We start from the raw sequence: 22,437 nt of genomic DNA, 5'->3' as shown, positions 1-22,437 counted from the left end.
TAGTTTAAAATATTTTTTTCAGAACTTGATGAATTCATGCTTTGTTGACATGAATTTTCTACACAGATGACAGTAGAAGCAGCATAATAGACTATAAAGAGCTTAAGCTATGAAGCCAGAGAGACCTGGCTTCAAAACACCCATTTCCTAGTAATCTTGACAAAATTAACCTTTCTGAACCCCCTGGTTTCCTCATCTCTGAAGTAGAGGTGGCGATATTTCTCTAACAGGTTGGTTATAAAGACAGAGTACCTTAAGTATGTATGTATCTATGTATGTATGGTGTGTAAACAACCAAATGTAGTGTTCCGCACAGGATAAGTGACCTATAAATGATAACTATCATTTGTTGGTAGCATTCTGTGACTTATGGGTTTCATGTTATAAATATTGCAAATGTAATTTTCATTGAGTCTGTTAACTAAATAAAATATTTAGAAAACTAAGAAAAAATCCTTTTTGATTTCTTTTTTGTATAATTTTTTTAATAATACGATCTCAAAGTCTTAATCCATGTGTCCCTCATTTTTTTCCATTTCTTAAATAATATCTTTAGATACGAGTGTGAAGAATCTTTTACGACTTTGAATGTAGACATTAGAAATCACCAAAATCTTCTTGATTCTTTGGAACAATATGTCAAAGGAGATTTATTAGAAGGTGCAAATGCATACCATTGTGAAAAATGCAATAAAAAGGTATGAATTGTCCAGTTTTGTTTGTGATTACATTGAATGGATTTGGAAGACTGTTTTGTTCGTCCTCAATATTTAGCTTTTTATTCACTACCCTGCTTTGTTATAGTGGCAGCAGAGAGGTAGTTAAGATAACTGATTTAAAGGTTTTAAGGGAAAGATTGAGAGAAAGTAGTGCCAGAGGACTGGGAAAACAGGTAAGATAAGAGTGAAGCATTTTAGAAGTCATAATAGCTTGTATCACATTCTCTTAACTGAGTTACACAGACACTTAGCGTCTGCACTCAACCGAACTGCTACTGCACTTGAAGCTACAGAGTTGTAGAACCTGTCGTTTCTTCTCTCGTGTCCCAGGGTTACTCGTCAAGACCAAAAGTTTGCTAAAACCATTAACTTTATTTAGCCACTTGAGAGTTCTTCTACCACCTGTTTTTAAACCACTTGGGTCCAATTTGTAGACCCATCTGATTAGTTTTTATGTGTGGGCATGCAACAGCTTTTTGGGAGAGACATTTCCCACATAACATGCAGTAAATACTGTGTATCTTTCTAGGCTCCCAAACCCTCTCACCTTGAAGTTACCTGTGTTGTTGTTTTGACCTTACACACCAGTTAGTTACTAAAGTCTAGAGGTTGAGATGGTGAACTGTGAAGCCATATTGCCTGCGACCCACAATTGAGACTTGAAGCAAGTTACTTAATCTCTCTGCTACCCCTAACCCTCATCCTTAATATTCAGTAATACCTGCCTGAGAGGGTTGTGAGGATTGGATGTGTTACTACTTGGGCAGCATCTAGTGTATTGCTTGGTACCTAAGTACCCAATAAATACTGTCTGCTATTATTGTGTATCTTCAGTTTGCTCACAGCAGACCACACCTTCACTAGAATAATTGTCAATATCAAACAAGTAATAATGGTTAGATGGCAATGACAGTATAGAATCCAGGCAGCAAGTAATGTCTATATCACTAACTTTTGCAATTTGTAATGAATGGCAGCTATTTCCATATTGGTTTTAGTTAACATTTTTTAAAAGATAACTGTGACAGGATTACTTTGATTGTGTTCATTATCTTGTATGTTTTTACACTCGCAATTTCAGATTAGTCTTAAAGAGATTTTCAAAATTTGTTGTTTTGCAGTGGATTATAAGAGAACACCTAGTAACTTACTCTGTTTATTTTAGGTTGATACCGTAAAGCGCTTGCTAATTAAAAAATTACCTCCTGTTCTTGCTATTCAATTAAAACGATTTGACTATGACTGGGAAAGAGAATGTGCGATCAAGTTCAATGATTATTTTGAATTTCCTCGTGAGCTGGACATGGAACCTTACACAGTTGCAGGTGTTGCGAAGCTGGAAGGAGACAACGTAAACCCAGAGAGTCAGTTGATACAACAGAATGAGCAGTGTGAAAGTGAGACAGCTGGAAGCACGAAATACAGACTTGTGGGTGTGCTTGTACACAGTGGTCAAGCAAGTGGGGGACATTATTATTCTTACATCATTCAGAGGAATGGTGGAGATGGTGAGAGAAATCGCTGGTATAAATTTGATGATGGAGACGTAACAGAGTGTAAAATGGATGATGATGAAGAAATGAAAAACCAGTGTTTTGGTGGAGAGTACATGGGAGAAGTGTTTGATCACATGATGAAGCGCATGTCGTACAGGCGCCAGAAAAGGTGGTGGAATGCTTATATACTTTTCTATGAGCGATTGGACACAATAGACCAAGGGGATGAGCTGATAAGATACATATCAGAGCTTTCTGTCACCACAAGACCCCATCAGATTATTATGCCATCAGCCATTGAGAGAAGTGTACGGAAACAAAATGTACAATTCATGCATAACCGAATGCAGTACAGTTTGGAATATTTTCAATTTATGAAAAAACTGCTTACATGTAATGGTGTTTACTTAAATCCTCCTCCAGGTAAGTATCAAAAAGTTTAGCTTCTTAGCAACGAAGCATAACTCTTAACTTGTGGGATTTCTTAGTAGGCATCAACGTGTCTGGTTTTTTACTTTTGGTTGTTTTAAAGTCATATTTCAAATGACTGTTACCTTTGAGCAGTATATATTGTCTCACTATTTGGAAATGAGCTTTTGTTTATTCTAACAATTTGTTTTTGACTCAAGCATTAGTTTGAAATGTGCTTTAGAGAACTACTAAGAATTATTTTATGAGTAGCCTGAGAGGGGTTTTAACGAAGTTAAGACTTCTGGAAATTAGTGGAAATGCAGACTTGTTTGAAAATGGGGTTTGAACATAGAAATTTGTTTGGGGTGTGTGTGTTTATTTATTTCTGCATTTTATTTATAGGGCAAGATCACTTGTTGCCTGAAGCAGAAGAAATCACTATGATTAGTATTCAGCTTGCTGCTAGGTTCCTCTTTACCACAGGATTTCACACCAAGAAAATAGTCCGTGGCTCTGCCAGTGATTGGTACATTGCTTTGGATTTTCATTCCCATTATATTAGCATTTAGTTTGGTTCTTTAATATTCTGCTTTATTTTTTTTTTCCCAAACCGTAATAATCTTGTTTCAGATTAAGAATGCAGAATAAAACGCTTGGTAGCAATAGTGAGAGAAATTGTATTAAAATAATTACTTAGATTAAACATGGGCTTGTATTCAGAGGCAGGCTTCTGCGTCTATTATTTTGTATATCTTTGACATGCCTGCACAAAAAATTATAGAATGATAGTTAAAAGTTTAAACTGTTTTATCAGGAAATTCTGTTTTAACTTCCCTAGATTAAATTCTGCCATAGATTAAAGGTAAAAAAATTAAAATGAGTTTCCTATGTTTCTAATTGTGAAAGTATAGAGGTTATTATAATACCTTGATTTAACAATTTCTACTTACTCATCTAGTAAGATGTTAAAGGGAGGGGGGATAGTTATTTTCGTAATTAAACCTAGAAAGTGTTTCATAATGGATTTATGGAGGATTATACGAGATTTCATCTACTTTGTCAGTCTTTAAGAATACACCAAGTCGTAGTATTCATCTGTCATTTTAATATTAGTAAAAGGTCTTTTGATTTATGTTTGGTGTATAGAGACCTAGCCCTGTACTAGAACAAACACGTTAATGAATTGATGTTCATAAATTTTTGCTTTGTTTTGTCTTAGGTATGATGCGTTGTGTATTCTCCTTCGTCATAGCAAGAACGTACGTTTTTGGTTTGCTCATAATGTCCTTTTTAATGTTTCAAATCGCTTCTCTGAATACCTTCTGGAGTGCCCTAGTGCAGAAGTGAGGGGTGCATTTGCAAAACTTATAGTTTTTATTGCACATTTTTCCCTGCAAGATGGGCCATGTCCTTCACCTTTTGCATCTCCTGGACCTTCTAGTCAGGTAATTTTCCCAGTTTTCTTTCTAATCTAATGATTAAATGTTTACAAATAAATTTTCTTTCCTGGAAGTTTAAAGTCACAAATATAAGTGCATCTGTTCGATATGTTTGCCTAACGAATGTGTATCCGTGTGCACACACACACCACAATCTGATGTCTACGGGCTCTATTAAAAGTACTTCACAGTAATGAAAGTGGTTATTGTCTCTTTAAAAAATGTAATTTTCTCTGTTAACTCAGTTACATGCGGTGGCATAATTATACACTTTCTGTTATAGATTATTTTTAAACTTTTTCTTAAATAGAGTTCCATTTTTTAAAAAATTAGGATGATACGAAGGCTCTACAATGAAATCTACCTTGGATCTTCATTCCCTTTTTAACCACTTTGTCATCAGTCCTTCCAGAAACTTCTGCCTATATTCAACATATACTACATGTGCATGTCCCTTTTTTATGCGAATAAAATTATATCTTACCTGCACCTTGTTTTTGAAAAACAGCTAATGTTGTATTTATCTTTTACAGGCTTATGACAACTTAAGCCTGAGCGATCACTTACTAAGAGCAGTGCTAAATCTCTTGAGAAGGGAAGTTTCAGAGCACGGGCGGCATTTACAACAGTATTTCAACCTGTTTGTAATGTATGCCAATTTAGGTAAGAATTTAAGTTATTAATTCTGTTTTAATGTGTTATATCAAGTGGTAAAGTCATTTAAATCAAGTGATAAAATGTAACCTGGTCTAAAATAGACACTGCGTTCCATAAAACCTATTATGAATTTTATCTGAAACTTTTTTTTCCTTGTACTTTTCACCTTGTACCTGATAGTTATTTATGCGTGTGTCGTATCTCTGCAGTAGACACAGGTCAGAATCTGTATCTTAATCATATTTTTATTTCCTAAAGTGGTGGTGGCAGATCTGTCTGGTTTCTGAAAATACTGATGCTAGGCCCCATCCCACACCAACTGAGTTAGAATTCTCAAAGCTAGCACAAGGAATTCACATGTTTCAGAAGGCCCCCAGATGGTTGTGATACTCACCAAGTTTGGATACATAAGTTTTTATTGAAGTAAACTAAGTTAAAATTAAGGATACTATAAATACTCACTTAAATTACCCTGTTATTTATATGTTATTACCGTGTTTCCCCAAAAATGAGACCCAGCTGGACCATCAGCTCTAATGCGTCTTTTGGAGCAAAAATTAATATAAGACCCAGTGTTATTTTACTATAATATAAAACCCAGTCTTATATTAATTTTTGCTCCAAAAGATGCATTAGAGCTGATGGTCCAGCTAGGTCTCATTTTCAGGGAAGTAGGGTACCTTCGTGTAACAACAATCTCCTTCTCAAAGTAACCTGCTCTTTCTAATATCACCTTATAATTTCAGTGATTCCATAATACCTTAAAAGTGTGCTATACTGTCTGATACTTATTCTGTTTTTTATAGTGTTCGAGTTTTTGTGTTGCTATCTGACTAGATTACTGAGCTTTCCACAGTAGCACTTGGTAAATGTTTGTTGAATGAATAGATGGCTAGTTGGGAATATCAGCAAAAATCCTTCAGTTGTCATTTTGGTGTTTGTTAATCAGCTGGGAGTAGATGAATTTCTTATAATTGAAATTATAAAAATTATATATCAGTCAATCAAGTATTGGTACACTGATCCCAAATTGACTAATATATTGAGACATTCCAGTTAGAATCTAATCTCAATGATCTTCATGTATATTTGGCCAGATTTGGAACTGATTTGGAGATTTAGCAGACAGTTTTCAATAACTTCTTTAAAAGTTAAAAAAAAAATCTTTTAAAAAATTCTTTTAAAATTCTTTCAAAATTATGTTTGCAAACAGCCCTGTCTTTCTAAGTTCTTTGTGTGTTAATTTTCTAATTACCAATTGATCTATGGCCCTTTTAACATTCTACTATCAGAGTATAGTTGGTCATATTTTCTCTTGCCTTTCCATATTGGAGGTGCGTGGTTATTTGCAGTTGAGAACGAAAAGCATACAAACAAACATAAGTGGAATTTGTATTTCAAACTTAGAAATTCCATATTTAGGTGTTCACAAAAATCCTATTCTGTTTAACTCCCTTTTTAGATACTGCCTATTCACCATTGGTCTATAATGTAATCTGATTAAAATTTCCTTGCTAAAAACAAATATAGGTCTATAAACTTTAATATGAAATCCTAAGACCAGATATGCTTTGGGGTTCTGAATTGTTTGGATTTAAGAAAGGTGAGACAGTGCATATCACCTGCATTATGTAACGTCCCTATACCAGGCAGAGACATCACCTTTATCATACACATTAATATTTCTATAGTAAAACATGAATATTCTCACAGGGAGGGAATAAATGAAGACTATAAATAGCATTTTGTAAGTTAAGGCCAGATTTTCAAACCAAACACATATTGATACCAACTTATGAAAGTACGTATTTATAAGAGTTTTTCATATTGTGGACTTGTATTTATTATATTTCTTCGAACATGGCAATAAATAGGAAGTCTGTTGCCTAATGGGGTTTAGAAGCAAATAATTGCCATAAATTAGATCAATGGCTATAATAGGGGAAATATAAAGAACTATGAAAGTATATCATACTAGCGTAGGACTTAATGGAAAAGGTGATGTGGGAATTGGTTAGTTGGGTTTTCCATCCAAAATGAACAGCTGGTGGAAAGACTTGGAGTAGACACAGTGTGGCTCATTGAAGAAAATGAGTTATTCCATCAGGCTAGAATTGATACAAGATGGGGATGGCAGGAGTGGTGAGCAGGATTCAATGATCATGTTATTCTGGCAAGTCTTGTGAAGGATTCTGGACTTGAACCTTACGGCATTGATAAGCCATTGCAGAGTTTTCAATAGACGTACCTTTTAGAAGGATCACTCTAGCTGCAGTGTGGAATGGATTACAAGGACATAAGACTAGAAGTTGTTAAAATGATCTATATTCAAGAGATCATTGTGGCCTGTGCTAGGGAACTAACAGTGAGGGGGATGTAGACAGTTTCTGGTGTTTTTTATTAGATGTAGAATCATTAGGATTTGGTGATTGGACGGATATTCAGAAGAGGGGGGAACATGGAAAAGAGGTTAAAAGTGATACCTAGGATTCCAGCTTGATGAACTGAGCAGATAGTGGTACCATGTACTGAGAAGAGAAACTCAGGAGGAAGAGCATGGATGGGAAGCTTGAGTTCAGTTTGGGTACATTGAGTTTGAGCCTGTGTGACACCCAAATAGAGATGTCCAGTACAGCAGCAAGGTATTTGTCTGGAAATATTTTGGAATCATCTGAATGAAAATAGCTCTGGAACTTGAAGCCTTTAGAATGGATTTGATTGTCCAGGGAAGGTATACAGTGCGAGAAGATAGCCTGGCATGGGAACTTTGAAGAGCATTAATTTGTTGTTGTTGTTTGTTTTTGTTTTTTATTTTAAGAGACAGAAAGGAGGACTCACAAATGAGACAAAGGAGACGAGGGAGACAGAAAATAAGAGAGGAATCAAAAACGAAGGAAATGGTTACAGTTTGAGAGAGCGTTTCCTTAGCTTTATACCAGGAAAGGGGGCAGAAATCAAATTGGCATGGTTTGAGGAGTGGAAAAATGAGAAGGCAGAGAGACCAATTTAGGCATCTTTTTCAAGAAGCTTGGTTGTAGAAGAAAGAAGAGACACAGGCAATTTATAACAATTCTTATGTCTTACTTAGTTTTGTATCATCTTACCTAACGATAAGGATTGCAGTCTCGGCTAGTCCCCCAGACTCTCCCAGGCCATAGAAAGTTCATTTTCTTTATGCCCAGTATGGGGGGAATGTCATGGTCACTGTTTAACCATTTAATACTTAAATCCAATAATACTAACTCACTAGATTTTCTGTTCTGGTTAAATAATTCTCTATATGCTAAGTGAAAGTGATCTTCTGATCATAAAAATTATAGAGAAATATTTTAGGTAACTACTTCATTATGAAGCTCATACCATCTTAATTCTTTCTTCTCATGTAATTTTTCTCCCTCTCTTTCTTGCTTCTCCCTTCATTGTAGGTGTGGCAGAGAAGACACAACTTCTGAAATTGAGTGTACCTGCCACCTTTATGCTTGTGTCTTTAGATGAAGGCCCAGGTCCTCCAATCAAATATCAGTATGCTGAATTAGGCAAATTATACTCTGTAGTATCACAGCTGATCCGCTGTTGCAATGTCTCATCAAGAATGCAGTCTTCAATCAATGGTAAAGTCAAAAAATCCATTCTTTACATTCGTTTTAAAATACTGCCGAGCATATATAGTACCAGATTAAAAGTAATTTTGAAGATGTTTAAATATAAAACAAGAGTCTGAAGATTTATGCTCTGGAATATTTACATTAATTTTTTATTATTATTTTAAACGGGATCTTTTTCTTTCTGCTTGCTGCTGAGGTTGATACCTTGTTTATGAAGTAGTTTAAAAATTAACTTTTTATATATATGTCAATGCCAGTATTGGCATTTAAAGTTTGCATTTTATCACCATTGTAATGCCTAATATTACTTTCTTCGTTGTACTTAGGAAAACTTGATTTAAAATGTTATTTTTCTAAAATAAACAATTCATAAGCTATTCTATAGTGAAAGCTATGTATTTGTGTGGAGAAGCCTATTAGTTTTTCATTGATGACAAATCTGTATTCTAGGTAATCCTCCTCTTCCCAATCCTTTCGGTGATCCTAATTTATCACAACCTATAATGCCAATTCAGCAGAATGTGGCAGACATTTTATTTGTGAGAACAAGTTATGTGAAGAAAATCATCGAGGACTGCAGTAACTCGGAGGAAACTGTCAAATTGCTTCGTTTTTGCTGCTGGGAGAATCCTCAGTTCTCATCTACTGTCCTCAGTGAACTTCTCTGGCAGGTAAAAGGAAAATATTCATATGTCTATACTTGATATGTTATTCCTTTAAATAAGTTGTTCACCATGTCTTACCTGTTTTTAGGTTGCATATTCCTACACTTACGAACTCCGGCCCTATTTGGATCTGCTTTTGCAAATCTTACTGATTGAGGACTCCTGGCAGACTCACAGGTAGATACCCCTTTTTTTGTTACTTGCCCAACTTTTAGACTAACTAAAATGGCTACTCAGCACATATTTTTGAACCTCTTGGAGGTCTAATAAATGTTTTATCTGAAAAACTGAAAAAGGGTGGCCGGGTGGCTCAGTTGGTTAGAGCGCGAGCACTCAACAACAAGGTTGCCGGTTCAATTTCCACATGGGATGGTGGGCTGCACCCCTGGAACTAAAGATTGAAAATGGCAACTGGACTTGGAGCTGAGTTGTGCCCCCCACAACTAAACTGAAGGACAACGACTTGGAGCTGATGGGCCCTGGAGAAACACACTATATTCCCAAATATTCCCCCAATATTCCCAAATAAAAATTTTTAAATTTTTACCTCCCTTCTTCCACCCCCTTCCCTTTCCTCCCCCACTCCGATTCAAGCCGTTGTTTCTCAGTCTCGTTGTGTAGGACACAGCTCCCTGGCCCATGCTGGTATTATGAGCGTTGCGCTCCCCCTGGCTGAGGCAGTAGGTCAGCCCCTCATGGCAACCCATGCTGGCTGCCGGCCACTCAACGCTGGCCACCGGCCACTCCTGGCAGCATGCGGCAGCACACAGCAGCCCACGCAACCCCCAGGTGCTCACGGCAGCCCAGCTCCAGGGAGAGCCATTGTTCACAATCTTAGCTGTAGAGCGTGCAGCTCACTGGCCCATGTGGGAATCGAACTGGCTTGGCGTTCGGAGCATGGTGGTCCAACCACCTGAGCCACCGGGCCGGCCCAAAATTTAAAAAAAAAAAAAAAAAAAAAAAAAACAAGCCAAGAATGAACAAACACAAAGTTCTTTTCTCACAATTTTATTTCATTTTTATTTTCTCCCATTGCCCAAGTTGCATACTTAATATACTTTTTTCTTTTAGGTTTTTTGTTTTGTTTTTAACAAAAATTAGCATAGGCTTTTGGTAAATATTTTAATTTTATTAATGATGCCCTAGTGTTATTTTGGGATTAAATTACATTAGTTTTAGAGTTAGTCGTGTGAGATGACGTTTGGTTATCTGAAAATGGTCCATAGGTAAGTACAGCCACTTCCTATTATTCATGGTAGTTACGTTCTAGAAAAGTCACCAAGAACACTGAATGAGTTTTTACTAAAGCATTGCTCCTGGGGGAAATATAAGGTTATGTTTTACAAGCCTCTGGTTCTGTTTTTGTCAACCAATTAATATGTAAAACTTTTTTAAATGCGTGTTTCTTTTTAAAGACACCTTATTTAATATACGTTGCTGACTCGTTAACATTGAACTCACATTAACTCATGTTGAGCAAAGCTTGTCCAACACTTATTTTCTCTGCAAAACCTTCTTGAGCTTAAGAACACTAGTCAGCACTTCACTGCATATTTGGGGGCCATTTTAAACAGTGAAATCAACAAAAAAAACAAGGCAATGTCCTTTTGTTCCACTTAGCTGGGAACATATATATTGGGCAAGTCAACTCTTGCCACTTTGCTCATGACCTGGAAAGCACGCGTGTCGAATTTTTTTTGTTATAAATAAAGTTCAGCAAGTAGGCATAATCACCAATATGGAATCTGAATGATGAGCATCAATTATAATTTTTCAGTATGTGAGAAGTTTGGGGGGAGGGGCGTGTTGTTTTAAGAACTGTTATCCACCTTAACTGTCCCTCAGGCTTCCTCCAGAATTACTCTTACTTGGTTTTTTACCATAAAGGCTTAATACATCATCTTTAATCCCAAGAGTTACACAGATGAGGATGAACTAGGGGATTAGTTGAAACTCGACCAGATTTTGTAAATTTCCTTACCCATGTGGAGGATAGTATAATAGTTTATTTTGGGAAACAATTCAAAATCTGTATAACAGACTGCCTCCTGTATGTCCATATAATTAAAACAGAAACTTGAAAACAAGTTCTGTAACAACAAAATGCTTAAAGAGAATTATAATCTTGAGTCTTAGTGGGGATTGCAAATGCCAGAATTCATAACTTCATATTGTCAAATTATCATCATAGATTTTAGTCAGATTAATAGCATTGAACTGGAATCAATTTTCGTCATATACAAAATTTAGCGGTTCCAAAACTAGCCATTTATTTTGAGCACTGTCCAGCACCTTTCTCAATATGATCAAAAGATTTGAAACTTTTTAAGAGTTGGTTTTAATGGAATCTAACTTACTGTTTTCTTTTAAAATTATTTTTAATAGTTTAGATCTTTAAACCAGTTAGTCACATCTTAGCCGTCTTGTTTCATTGAAGCAAATGATAATGGCAAATGCACACTTACTGGATTAAACCTGGGAAATTGACCTTGTGTTATGATATTAGTAAGATATGGTTATTATGAATCACTGGCTCAAGCTTGAAAATAACATTCTCATAGTGAGCTTTTAGTTCATTTAATAAGCAGTGTTCAGCTATTTATGAAGTATCTACCATGTGCCCAGCACTGTTAGGCATTGGGAAACAAGACAGGAAAAGATAATGTTGATTAACAGTGGCATTTGAAAGTGTTTTAATACTAATGGGAAGAAAATATGGTGTGGCAGAAATAATGGCTTAACACTTCATTACCATTTGACAAAACTGAAAGTAAAAACAAAAGTAGCAAGGTAATAAAAACAAAAAAGGAATATACTCTGCAGTGCTTCAGATTAAACAGCAAGAAACCTGTGTGTATATGGTTGATTATTTGGTCTGAAATGATTAAACTTTGCAAAATTGCTGAAGTCATGATTTCCAAACAAAACAGATTTTATGAATGTGTGTAATGCAAAAAGAAAACCTTGCATTTTGACTTGGAACCTACTATTAATTAAAATATAGGGTGTACATAAGATTTTTTTATTAATAAATTACAGACTATACAAGTAATGTTTATTGACGTAAAATTTACTGGACATAAAATTCACCATTTTAACCATTTTATAGTATACATTTTAATGGCTTTTAGTGCATTCACAATATTATGCAACCATCACCACTACATTATTCCAGAACATTTTCATCACCCCAAAAGGAAACCCCATACCCAATTAAGCAGTCATTCCCTATTCCCCCCATCCCCTGGAAACCACTAGTGTCTGTTTTTTGTCTCTATGGATTTACCTATTCATAGACAAAATATCCAGGATTTGTGTGGACACTTCCTATTTTGTTTATCTGTTTATCCATTGATGGACATTAGGGTTTTGTACCTTTTGGCTATTATGAATAATGCTGCTCTGAGCATTCAGGTACAAATTTTTCGGGGTTTTTTTTTTTTACCTGTGTTCAGTTTCTCTTGCATATGTAGAATTGCATGCAGGTAATTTTTTTGTGTTTTTGCTTTTTAAAAAAAATTGTATAAAATATAGTGATGGAAGGAGAACTGACTCTGGGTGGTGATCACGCAGTGGGATTTATAGATGATGTAATACAGAATTGTACACCTGAAATCTATATAATTTTACTAACAAATGTCACCCCAATAAATTTTTTAAAAATCTATTAGTTTTTTTTTTAATCGTAAAATGTACCATTTTAACCATTTTTAAGTACAATTTGATGGCATTAAGTACATTCACAATGTGCTACCATCACCACTGTCCCTCTCTAGAACTTGTTCATCCCAAACTGAAGCTTTATAGCCAGCCATTAAACAATAACTGTCCATTTCCCTCTTTCTTCCCCTGATTTTGCCTATTCTAAATACCTCGTATAAATGGGATCATACACTTACTTGTCCTTTTGTGTCTGGCTTTTTTCACTTAACATGTCTTCAAGGCTCATCTTTGTTGTAGCACCTATCAGAATGTCATTCCTTTTTAAGGCTGAATAACATTCCACTCTCTGTATATACCACATTTTATTTACTGGCATGTGATGTTAACACAAAAGACTCTAGGCACATTCTTTTCCTCCACAGTCATTTTTTAAATGCTTATGGGGAGAACAGTAACAAATCGTTGACTACATATTCTGTTGTAGTTCAGCAGGCACTCAAATGACATCCTCCATCATTGGTAAATCAGCCAAATTGTAGTATTGCTGGTGAAAATTGCTTTGCCTGCCATGTATTCTCATCATTAGAAATCAAGATTATTCTATACTTCAAATTATATCACTGTTTCGTAGCCGTTAGATTCTAATTTTCATTTAGAAATGCCGTTTTGTAAAAGGAACTGACTTGGAAGCAAATTCTTCTTAAGTACAGCAGTCATAAACTTAGTTGACTTTAATTTTAAAAGTTTGTATTACTCTTAGTGCCCTGAATTCACTCTGGTCATGTATTTGAATTACATACATAGCAAAAGCATTTTGGGTTGGTAATAAGCTGGTAAGAGTACAGATTGTTAGGCAGCTATATGACCTTGGGCAACCTATTTAACCTCTGCCCATTTTCTTGTCTGTTCAGGGTTTAATAACTACTTACTGTCTAGCGTTAGATGATACGGTGACTACATCAGAGGTATTTATTGAGCAGCACGTAGTGGACACTCGGTAAATGTTAACTGCTTTATTTTGTATCTGGTTTTCTTTCAGAATCCATAATGCCCTTAAAGGAATCCCAGATGACCGCGATGGGCTATTTGACACAATCCAGCGCTCTAAGAATCACTATCAAAAAAGAGCATATCAATGTATAAAATGTATGGTTGCTCTCTTTAGCAATTGTCCTGTTGCTTACCAGATTCTGCAGGTAAGGGTTTTTTCTTACAAGTGTGTAGAAATCTGAATCAAAATGAAGGATTCTGTTTTAAAAGAATAGAATCGTGAGAATTTGGAGTTGTCATTTTAAGTTAAGTTAACTTAAGAAAAGTGTTCTGAAACCTTTTGCATATATTTTCTTTCGAAGGGCAACGGAGATCTTAAAAGGAAGTGGACCTGGGCAGTTGAATGGCTTGGAGATGAACTTGAAAGACGACCATATACTGGCAATCCTCAGTACACTTACAACAATTGGTCTCCTCCGGTGCAAAGCAATGAAACATCAAATGGTTATTTCTTGGAGAGATCACATAGTGCTAGGATGACACTTGCAAAAGCTTGTGAACTCTGTCCAGAGGAGGTAAAAAATGCCACCAGTGTGCAGCAGATAGAAATGGAAGAAAGCAAAGTAATTCTTTACTTCATAGGCCAGTGTTTATGTATTAATGATAATGTAAAAAAAAAAAGTATGTTGACGTTTTATTTGCTGTAATGTTTACAACATGTGGTCTTACGTTAATGAGGGAGGCCGCCTTACAGAGAAATTTCTGAAATTGCCTGAAATGTAGTATTTCTAAGAGAACCCAAATTAGGATTTTTTTCAGTTGCTTTAATTTGTTTATCTGCAGTAAAAGAAAAGTTGATAGTGGGTCAGTTTTATAGATTTTTAAAAATTTATTTCAAGTAAAAATAAACTTGAATTTGCCTACATAATTCTTTATCTTTAAATATTTAACATTAGGAGCCAGATGACCAAGATGCCCCGGATGAGCATGAGTCGCCTCCACCTGAAGATGCCCCGTTATACCCCCATTCACCTGGATCTCAGTATCAACAGGTAACTAGGGGTGGTTTGTGTTTTTATCCCCTAGAACCGTTTTTTTTTTTTTTTTATGCTTTATTTAAAGGATGGATGGCTAAATCTTTTATTGTGACTTTAATAGAGGGATTGTCTAGACTTGCTTTGGGGGCATGATCAAAAGAGGAATTGTTGGAGTGGGGTCATGATGTAACGTGTTTGAACTTGCCCATGTGGTGTTTTCCTGCGCCCTCTGCAACTAGATTGAAACAACTACTTGACTTGGAGCTGATGGGTCTTGGACAAACACTTAAAAATAAATAAAAGTTTTTTTACAAAAAGGAATAAAAGAAAGCATTTACATTTCCACAAACTTTTGATTACTATATTAAAGCTTTAACATGCACATCTCTTCTCCCTTCCCAGAATAACCATGTGCATGGACAGCCATATACAGGCCCAGCAGCACATCACATGAACAACCCTCAGAGAACTGGCCAACGAGCACAAGAAAATTACGAAGGCAGTGAAGAAATATCCCCACCTCAGACTAAGGATCAGTGAAATAAATGCACATACCGAACTGGTTCCATCAAGACTGTGCACCCAGGCCTTACAGTCCAACCTTTTTCTGTGTCTGGCTAATACTTAAAACTAGAAAAACTATTCCTAATCAACATGGAGTGGAGAGTTTTATTCACTGTCTTATCTGCAGAAATTTGCTGTCAATATATAACCCGCCTGCAGTGGAAAGTGTATAGTGTTTTGTAATAAATGGCCTGATGCTAATGTGTAAATGGCAAAGGTGTATATAGTATATTAATGTTTGACTGTTAATTCTTAAGCAAGAAACTTTTTTCTTGATGAGACTCACAGATCTTCAAAAACTACAAAAGTTAATTTTCTTGTTATACCCATTGCACTCTGCAGCCAGTGTTGCCTGCCTCATGGCAGTTGGATCAACTCATACAAAAAAACAAAAAATAAACCAACAGCAACAAAACAGAGCCCATCCATGTCAACCATACCAATAGATTCATGTTAATTCTTTGCCACTGGAGTCAGTTTTATTATGAGCAATGTAAGGCTGGTAACCTTTAAATTATTTGGTTGATGTGGAAAATTGGTGATGTAACATTGTTTCTAGATCTTTTTCATTGCCTTTTTATTCTGATGTTAGGTTAATCATTTTGAAGCTATAGTTATGCTGTAACATTTAGCATGGCTTCACACCAGGTTAGTGTAGCCAATGAGGAAAAAAATTATCATAATGACAGCAGTTGTCCCAGTGACAGCTGTATTGCTCAGAGCTTTTTCCTTCTTACATCTAGAATATAAAATAGAAAACAAGGGGAGAAATGTGACAACAGGCGGTTTTCAGTTAGTTACACATATGTTGCTTACAGTTCCATCTCTGGGTGGGATAAAGAACCTTAAGTATCAGTAATGGGAATTTTAAAAGATTTAAAACAAATATGCAAAAACTTGCTATGCCAGGATATTTGGAGCATAATAGAAGACTGTATTTGGTGTGCTTGTTTTGTTTCTTTGGTAGAGCTTCTTAGGTGAATCTTCTAAAACTTTCCTTCTGCTGTGAAAGGGGAAGTCCTCAGAATCCCACGGGGCTTGGTGTACCACTGCACCAAGACGTCTGGCTGGGTTTCTGCTCAGTCACAATTTTACTTGAAAGCAAGAACTGTCCTCGTTCCTTTTCCATTATCCCCCAAATTTTAACATTCGAAGCAGGGTCTAATTAATTAAAAAGGAAACTACTGGTTAGTTAATATAATTGAGGTATGTATTTCAGAATAAACATTTAATTAATTAAAGATAAAGAACTCATCAGTTAATACTGTATAACAGAATTGGTAACTTGAATGTGTGTGATTTTTTTTTTTTTGAACCTGTCTAAAAACCAAATACTCCTGCAAACAAATACAGCCCACCCTATTCTATTTAAATATTTTGCTGTTTTATTTTATAGAAATTATTTTGCTGAATTCACAAATAGAATTTGATTTAAGAAGAACTTTTTGTCCTGTGGTGTGTTTTTGGTTTTTTGGTTACTTTTTTGTCCTTTTTTTCCTGAAGGACTACATAATCAAATTAATTCTGTGCGTAACATGCCTAGCTGAGGCATGACACTGAATTTGGGAGTTCAGTCACATTGAGTTTTTGTGCACAGAAAGATATGACCTTTGTCCCTTTACTAAAGATTTACAGAAAACAGGATGTTGACACTGTAAAAGTTTCCTAACATAATCAATCTTGTACTTTTTGTATGTTTTTTATATACATGTATATTTAATGAGCACAAGCTTGGTTGTATTTTTTACAATTCAGTTAATAGGAAAATGTTTTGTCCAAAAGGCTACAGTTGGAACTGAACAAAGCAGAAACAAAATTGAGAATTGCATTATTTTGTGATTAACGGGGGCAGGTATTTAAGTTAAAGCTCTGGGTGTCTTATTCGCAATACTCTATAGTCAATCTATGCTTCTAGGTTTTCTGTAATAGGAAATTTTGACACCAGATAGATCCTGTTTTTTTACCTTAAGTATATTATGTCTGAATTTGTTAAGTTTGAGCGAAAGTTGTACACACTGTTTGCAATTCCAACTGGTAATTTTAAAAGTTCCTCGATTCCAAGCTTCCTTAACAATGAGCAAAATAGGTTAATTTTATTTGGACAAGTTGCTATCATTAAATACACCATCTCACCATCTGAGAGGTGATTTTTGCATTTCCTGCTTGGTAACAAAAGTATGTAAGTACTTAATTTAGAAATTTCAATGACTTGATGTTTTGGGGTTTTTTTTAAAGGCTGTGAATTTTTCTCCTTGGGGGGAGATCCCACCTTGGTTGCTTACAAGTCCCCTTGTGCCAGGTGAGGGCTTGTGAATCATTTTTCCCTCCATTTGCAAAAGAGCGGTCTGTGTTGTGACCAGGATCAATGGAAAGTAATCGGAGAGTTTTTTGTTTGTTTGTGCAAATTATTTTCTATATTTAACTCTTAAACAAGCATTAATGTATAACCAGAAATTTTAAGATGCATGTTATTGTAAGAACAGCATAGTGGTGATTTTGAGGTCTTTTTCTGAACATAAATGGCACATTTTAAACTTCAAGTCTTCAAAGTGCCTAAAGATTATTTAATTATCCCTCAACTGATTTCTTGAGCCATATATATATTTCCTACTTTAAATGTTTGTTGCGGAATTGCTAGCCTTCCTTTCAAAGAAGTACCCCCCAGAGTTCTAAATGGCATGATTATAGAACACAGTAGAATTTGTTAACATAAAGACTGAAGAAGAAATTTTCATTGTTAATTTGTGTGAACAAGGGCTTTGCCCGGTTGGATCTAAGTATTTCCGTGCACAACTTGGTAAAAACCATATTGCTGCTGTTTCTAAGCCCTCCCCTCCACCAACCAAATTATCATGTACAGCATTGTAGAGGCAGAAATAAGAACATAGTCATATTTGCGGGTTTTGTCTTTCCTTGTTTTTTCTCTGATAATTTCCCAACCTTGTGTCTTTTAGTCATTATGTATACAAATTTAGAATTATTAAAATGTTTTATTTTTTTCATGATTAACTTTTATTAGTGAATGATAACTCAAGTATTTCATCCTTGTAGTGGTTAAAAAGCTGAGGAACCTTTTTTATTTAAATTATGTTTGTAAACGAAAGCAACAGTCTGAATATTCAGATTACTACTCCAGAATAGTTCCTTTCAGTTGTTTTTTGTTTTGGTTTTTGTTCCCCGCCCCCAGTATTTTTCCAGCTTATGTTCTCTCATGAACTCTGCTTAGTTTTGTAGTTAATTTGGTGGATATACCCTGCCTTATTTAGAATTATAACTGCGTAAGAAAATTGCCTTTTCATTATAAGTGCCCAATTTTGGTCTCTAGTTTCAAGGTACTACAAACTTCCCAGCAAGCAGAACACACCCCTTCCGCCCCTCCCCATTTTTTGTTAACTAAAAAAACCATTCAGTACTAGTTTCATAGTAGGGCTCAACCAAAATTGGTCCTGCACCTATGTGAATGTTGTGTTTGAAAATAAGGTTTTGGGTGTGATAATACACTACAGAAGTGCTAAATGTATTAAGAACTTGCTGCCGATTGTATTTATGACAATTATTTTACGTTTGCAGAAATGTAGCACTTTTCCTCCAAATTCATAGGTGTAAGAAAAGGGAAAGTACACACCATGTTTTAAACTTGCAAATGAGTGAGATTTTTTTATTTTGAAATCCAGATTCCCAAAAGGAAATTTCACCACCCAGATCACACACTTAATCAGCCTTTTACAAGCCAAGGCTGAAGATTGTCCACAGTTCCTAAGATTTAGCACATATACAAAAATAAAACTTTATAAATTAAATTTTGGTTTTCCCTCTTATTTATTAAAGAATTCTAAATGGAAGGTAAATTAGAGGTGTGATAGATTTGAAAGAAAAAGGGAAATGTTTACAAGTAGAGGGATTTGACCCTAATTTGTATCTTCATATTATACAAATGTATATTCACATCGAAGCAGTTCAAAAATCAAGTTGTGGGCAGCCGGATGGCTCAGTTGGTTAGAGCTCTCAGCAACGAGGTTCCCAGTTCAGTTCCCACATGGGATGGGGGGCTGTGCCCTCCTGCAACTAAAGGTTGAAATCGGCGATTGGACTTGGAGCTGAGCTGTGTCCTCCACAACTAGATTGAAGGACGACGTAGAGCTGATGGGCCCTGGAGAAACACACTGTTCCCCAATATTCCCCAATAAAAATAAAAAGTACAGTGCCAAGTAACCAAGAGCAACACTTAATATTTTCAGAGGCTATGAGCAGTAATTAACAATATGCAATTTGCATTGAGGCTTTTAATTGCTGTTCCACGATGCCAACATGTGATTGGCCAATAGTCATTACAAAATCAGTTTGAGGCTTAAAAGTGGAATCATTTCCATCACAGAGAAGATGGCTTACCTCTAGAATGTTAACATTTAACATTTAAATGCTTTCTTTAAAGGCAAGAATGAACTGAAAACAAAAGGCTAGAACCAAAGGAAGACATAATGTCATATCTGAATCTCCCACTAAATAAGTTTGGTGTTAGGTTGGTTTCAAAGCAGTTGTTAAAACTTGGCCTTCTAAATTCGACTAGTAAATGGGGGCAGGAGGAAGTCAAGGTTTTGTTTTTTTTGTTTACAGATGTCTATATTAAATTTGAAATGTGTCACATTTTGTGTCTAGATTAAAAGGAAATCCAGCTGCCTAAAATATCCCATGTTTCAAATTATGCTATACACCCACTGCAGTAATTCTAAACCACGTATTTAGTACGAGCTCCTATTGAGGAACAGCTTTTGTGAGGAATTTAATGTGGAGTTCCACTTTGAAAACTGAAATACGCCTTTTACCTTTTTCTTAGCTCTGATTTGAAAATACATACGTTGAAAAGTTATACTGACACGTTTCTGCTAGCTCAGATAATGGGTTTCTTATAGCCCATGGAATGAGAAATAAAAATGCTAACATGCTCTTAAAAAAACAGGTCCATAGGGGAAAAAATTGCAACCCAGATTGTCAAGTGACAGCACTTTTCCTCAGCAGCTTTCAAGTGTGGATGTCACAGGCCCCAGTGGTGACCAGTGCAGCACGCAACAGAGGAGGCAGGCCTGTGAGCTCTGTTCTTGCCCAGTCAGTTACCAATGCCTACAACTAGGAACTACTAAAGCAGCCTTACTTCGAATACAAGTCTTGAGTTCAGTCTCCACTATGAATGTTTTCTCCATTAAAAAATAGCTTGTTTATTCATATCAAACCCTACCATGGTAATTTTTTTTAAGTTTTATTTATTTTAAGTGTGTTTTTCCAGGACCCATCAGCTCAAAGTTAAGTCATCGTTTCAATCTAGTTGTGGAGGGCGCCGCTCACAATGGCCCCTGTGGAGATCGAACCAGCGACTTTGTTGATAAGAGCACCGCACACTAACCAACTGAGCTATCTGGCCTCCCCCCTATCACGGTAATTTTGATTAAAGATGCACCTCTTTATAAAGCTTTCCGAAATGGTCTGAATTTAAACCACACATTGATGACCTCAGGGCAGGAATTTTTCTCATTTGCATTTCACTCTGATCTTGGTTAAAATGAGTTTTCATCAGAAATTAATTTTGCTGTAACAATCACTTAGGAATAATAATACTGCAAACGTTATGGATGCTGAAGAAATAATGTAAAGAAAGGTGAGGGTGGTTATCAGAACTGAGACACAGGTACTACTGGTCGCATGCACTTCTCACTCATATTCTTTTGATAAGGCCTTAAATTGCATTCTGTCCCAGTCGCTCTCTTGATTTGAATATGGGGGATTGGATCCCAACTTGGTCTCTGGAAAGCTCTGGTCTCTGGTCGCCAAGCACAGTCATTAATCATGTGTACAAGTCATTTGTATTTGGTTGAAGAAAGGCTCATGTCAGGCACGTCCTTACTAGAGGTTTTCAGATGTACTTGTGTCTTTTTATAAGAAAGCCAGCCTTCTAATAGGATGTAACTCCTGTTTAAAGAAAGGCAGCCAATAAAGTCTCAGCTTAGAATTAAAATATAAAAATTGATAAGTTTAGGACTGCCTATAAATAAAATCTTACGTTAAGCCTAGTTACCTGGATAGGCTGATACAAAACAACCCACAGTAGTTTGTTCATATTGTTGGTTTTTTTCGGTTGCTTGCTTGTATTTACTATTTTCTTTAATCTTACTCAGATTTTGAAAATGCACGCATTTAAGGAATATTACTTTGTCCAATTTTGGCCACATTGGCTTTTTTCCCCTCATCTGCTATTTTTATTTTTATCTTTATTTTTATCATTTATTTTTATTAGTTTCAGGTTGGCCACTTTGTTTGAATTGATTTTCACTGAAAATGATTGAACTCGGCTGTTCCAATGCTCCTGTAGACTTGCACTTGCTTTCCTTTTCTAATGTTATGAAGTCAAGGAACCAGCAAGGGCTGCAGTAGCCCTTGAGAAAGGCCTGGAACCAGACAAAAAGATCAGAGACTGGTCACAGGAGTACGAGCACGTGGCTAGGTCTCAGGCTCTCCTCTAATAAGCGTTTCCATATCAATAAAGCCATAAATAAGTCATAGGATAAGAGAACTTCACATTGAGGAGAATCTTCTCAATTTTGGCTATTTATTAAAGTATATGTGTAACACTGTTGGACATGTGACAGGTGTCCCAGGAATAAGTATGGGTGACACTGGAACATGACAGGTGTCTCAGGAATAACTGATGATTTCTCCTGAGTTGTATCAAGAACCTGCCCAACTTCACACGGGCCAGCCTCACTGGCACACTCATTCTGCATATAGTCCTGAGAGCTGGGCCTCAAGGAACCCTTTCAACCTCATAGTTCTGATCTGTTACAAGATCGATCTTGAATTTTAAAAGAAAAAGAAAAATATAGCCCAATCTTAGCTGTCATGATGGAAGCAAACCATAAAATACGCTTGATAGAAAGCCACAGATGCTCATAAAATTTTCCTGATTTTTGTTAATTCGTTTTAGCTACCTGGTACCAAGCTGCTGTCAAGTAGCAAAGGCAACTAATTTCACTTCCTTTGTTTTGCTGCTCATCATTTGATAGAGGATGAGGGTGATGGCAAAAAATAATAAGCAAGAACTAAGTAAGGGACTTCAGGTGTGCCACTGGGCCATCTGTCCCAAGGAGTGACTTTGTGTATGTGTAAATGTAAGTACACATACGGTGGCCTTAAACTCATTAC

At 36.0% G+C, this 22,437-nt stretch overlaps 1 protein-coding gene across 4 annotated transcripts in view; it reads left to right on the top strand.

Moving 5' to 3' along the window:
• USP9X (ubiquitin specific peptidase 9 X-linked) overlaps positions 1–18,251 on the top strand; it is a 128,336-nt gene extending 110,085 nt beyond the window's left edge. For all 4 annotated transcript variants that reach the window (XM_081043818.1, XM_081043817.1, XM_081043815.1 and 1 more), the window contains 12 exons: positions 557–698; positions 1,885–2,638; positions 3,029–3,152; positions 3,846–4,071; positions 4,599–4,728; positions 8,148–8,333; positions 8,778–8,998; positions 9,081–9,169; positions 13,695–13,851; positions 14,008–14,220; positions 14,602–14,697; positions 15,085–18,251. In XM_081043818.1, the coding sequence (XP_080899944.1) occupies positions 557–698; positions 1,885–2,638; positions 3,029–3,152; positions 3,846–4,071; positions 4,599–4,728; positions 8,148–8,333; positions 8,778–8,998; positions 9,081–9,169; positions 13,695–13,851; positions 14,008–14,220; positions 14,602–14,697; positions 15,085–15,222 (2,476 nt within the window). In that variant the 3' untranslated portion in view covers positions 15,223–18,251. The remainder of the gene's footprint in view (positions 1–556; positions 699–1,884; positions 2,639–3,028; positions 3,153–3,845; positions 4,072–4,598; positions 4,729–8,147; positions 8,334–8,777; positions 8,999–9,080; positions 9,170–13,694; positions 13,852–14,007; positions 14,221–14,601; positions 14,698–15,084) is intronic.
• Positions 18,252–22,437: the final 4,186 nt, after the last annotated feature.

The sequence above is a fragment of the Rhinolophus hipposideros genome (genome assembly GCF_964194185.1).
Source record: "Rhinolophus hipposideros genome assembly, chromosome: X".
NCBI classification, from domain to species: Eukaryota; Metazoa; Chordata; class Mammalia; order Chiroptera; family Rhinolophidae; genus Rhinolophus; species Rhinolophus hipposideros.
Note: the sequence above shows the minus strand (reverse complement) of the source record. Positions and strands in the feature narration are given on the sequence as shown.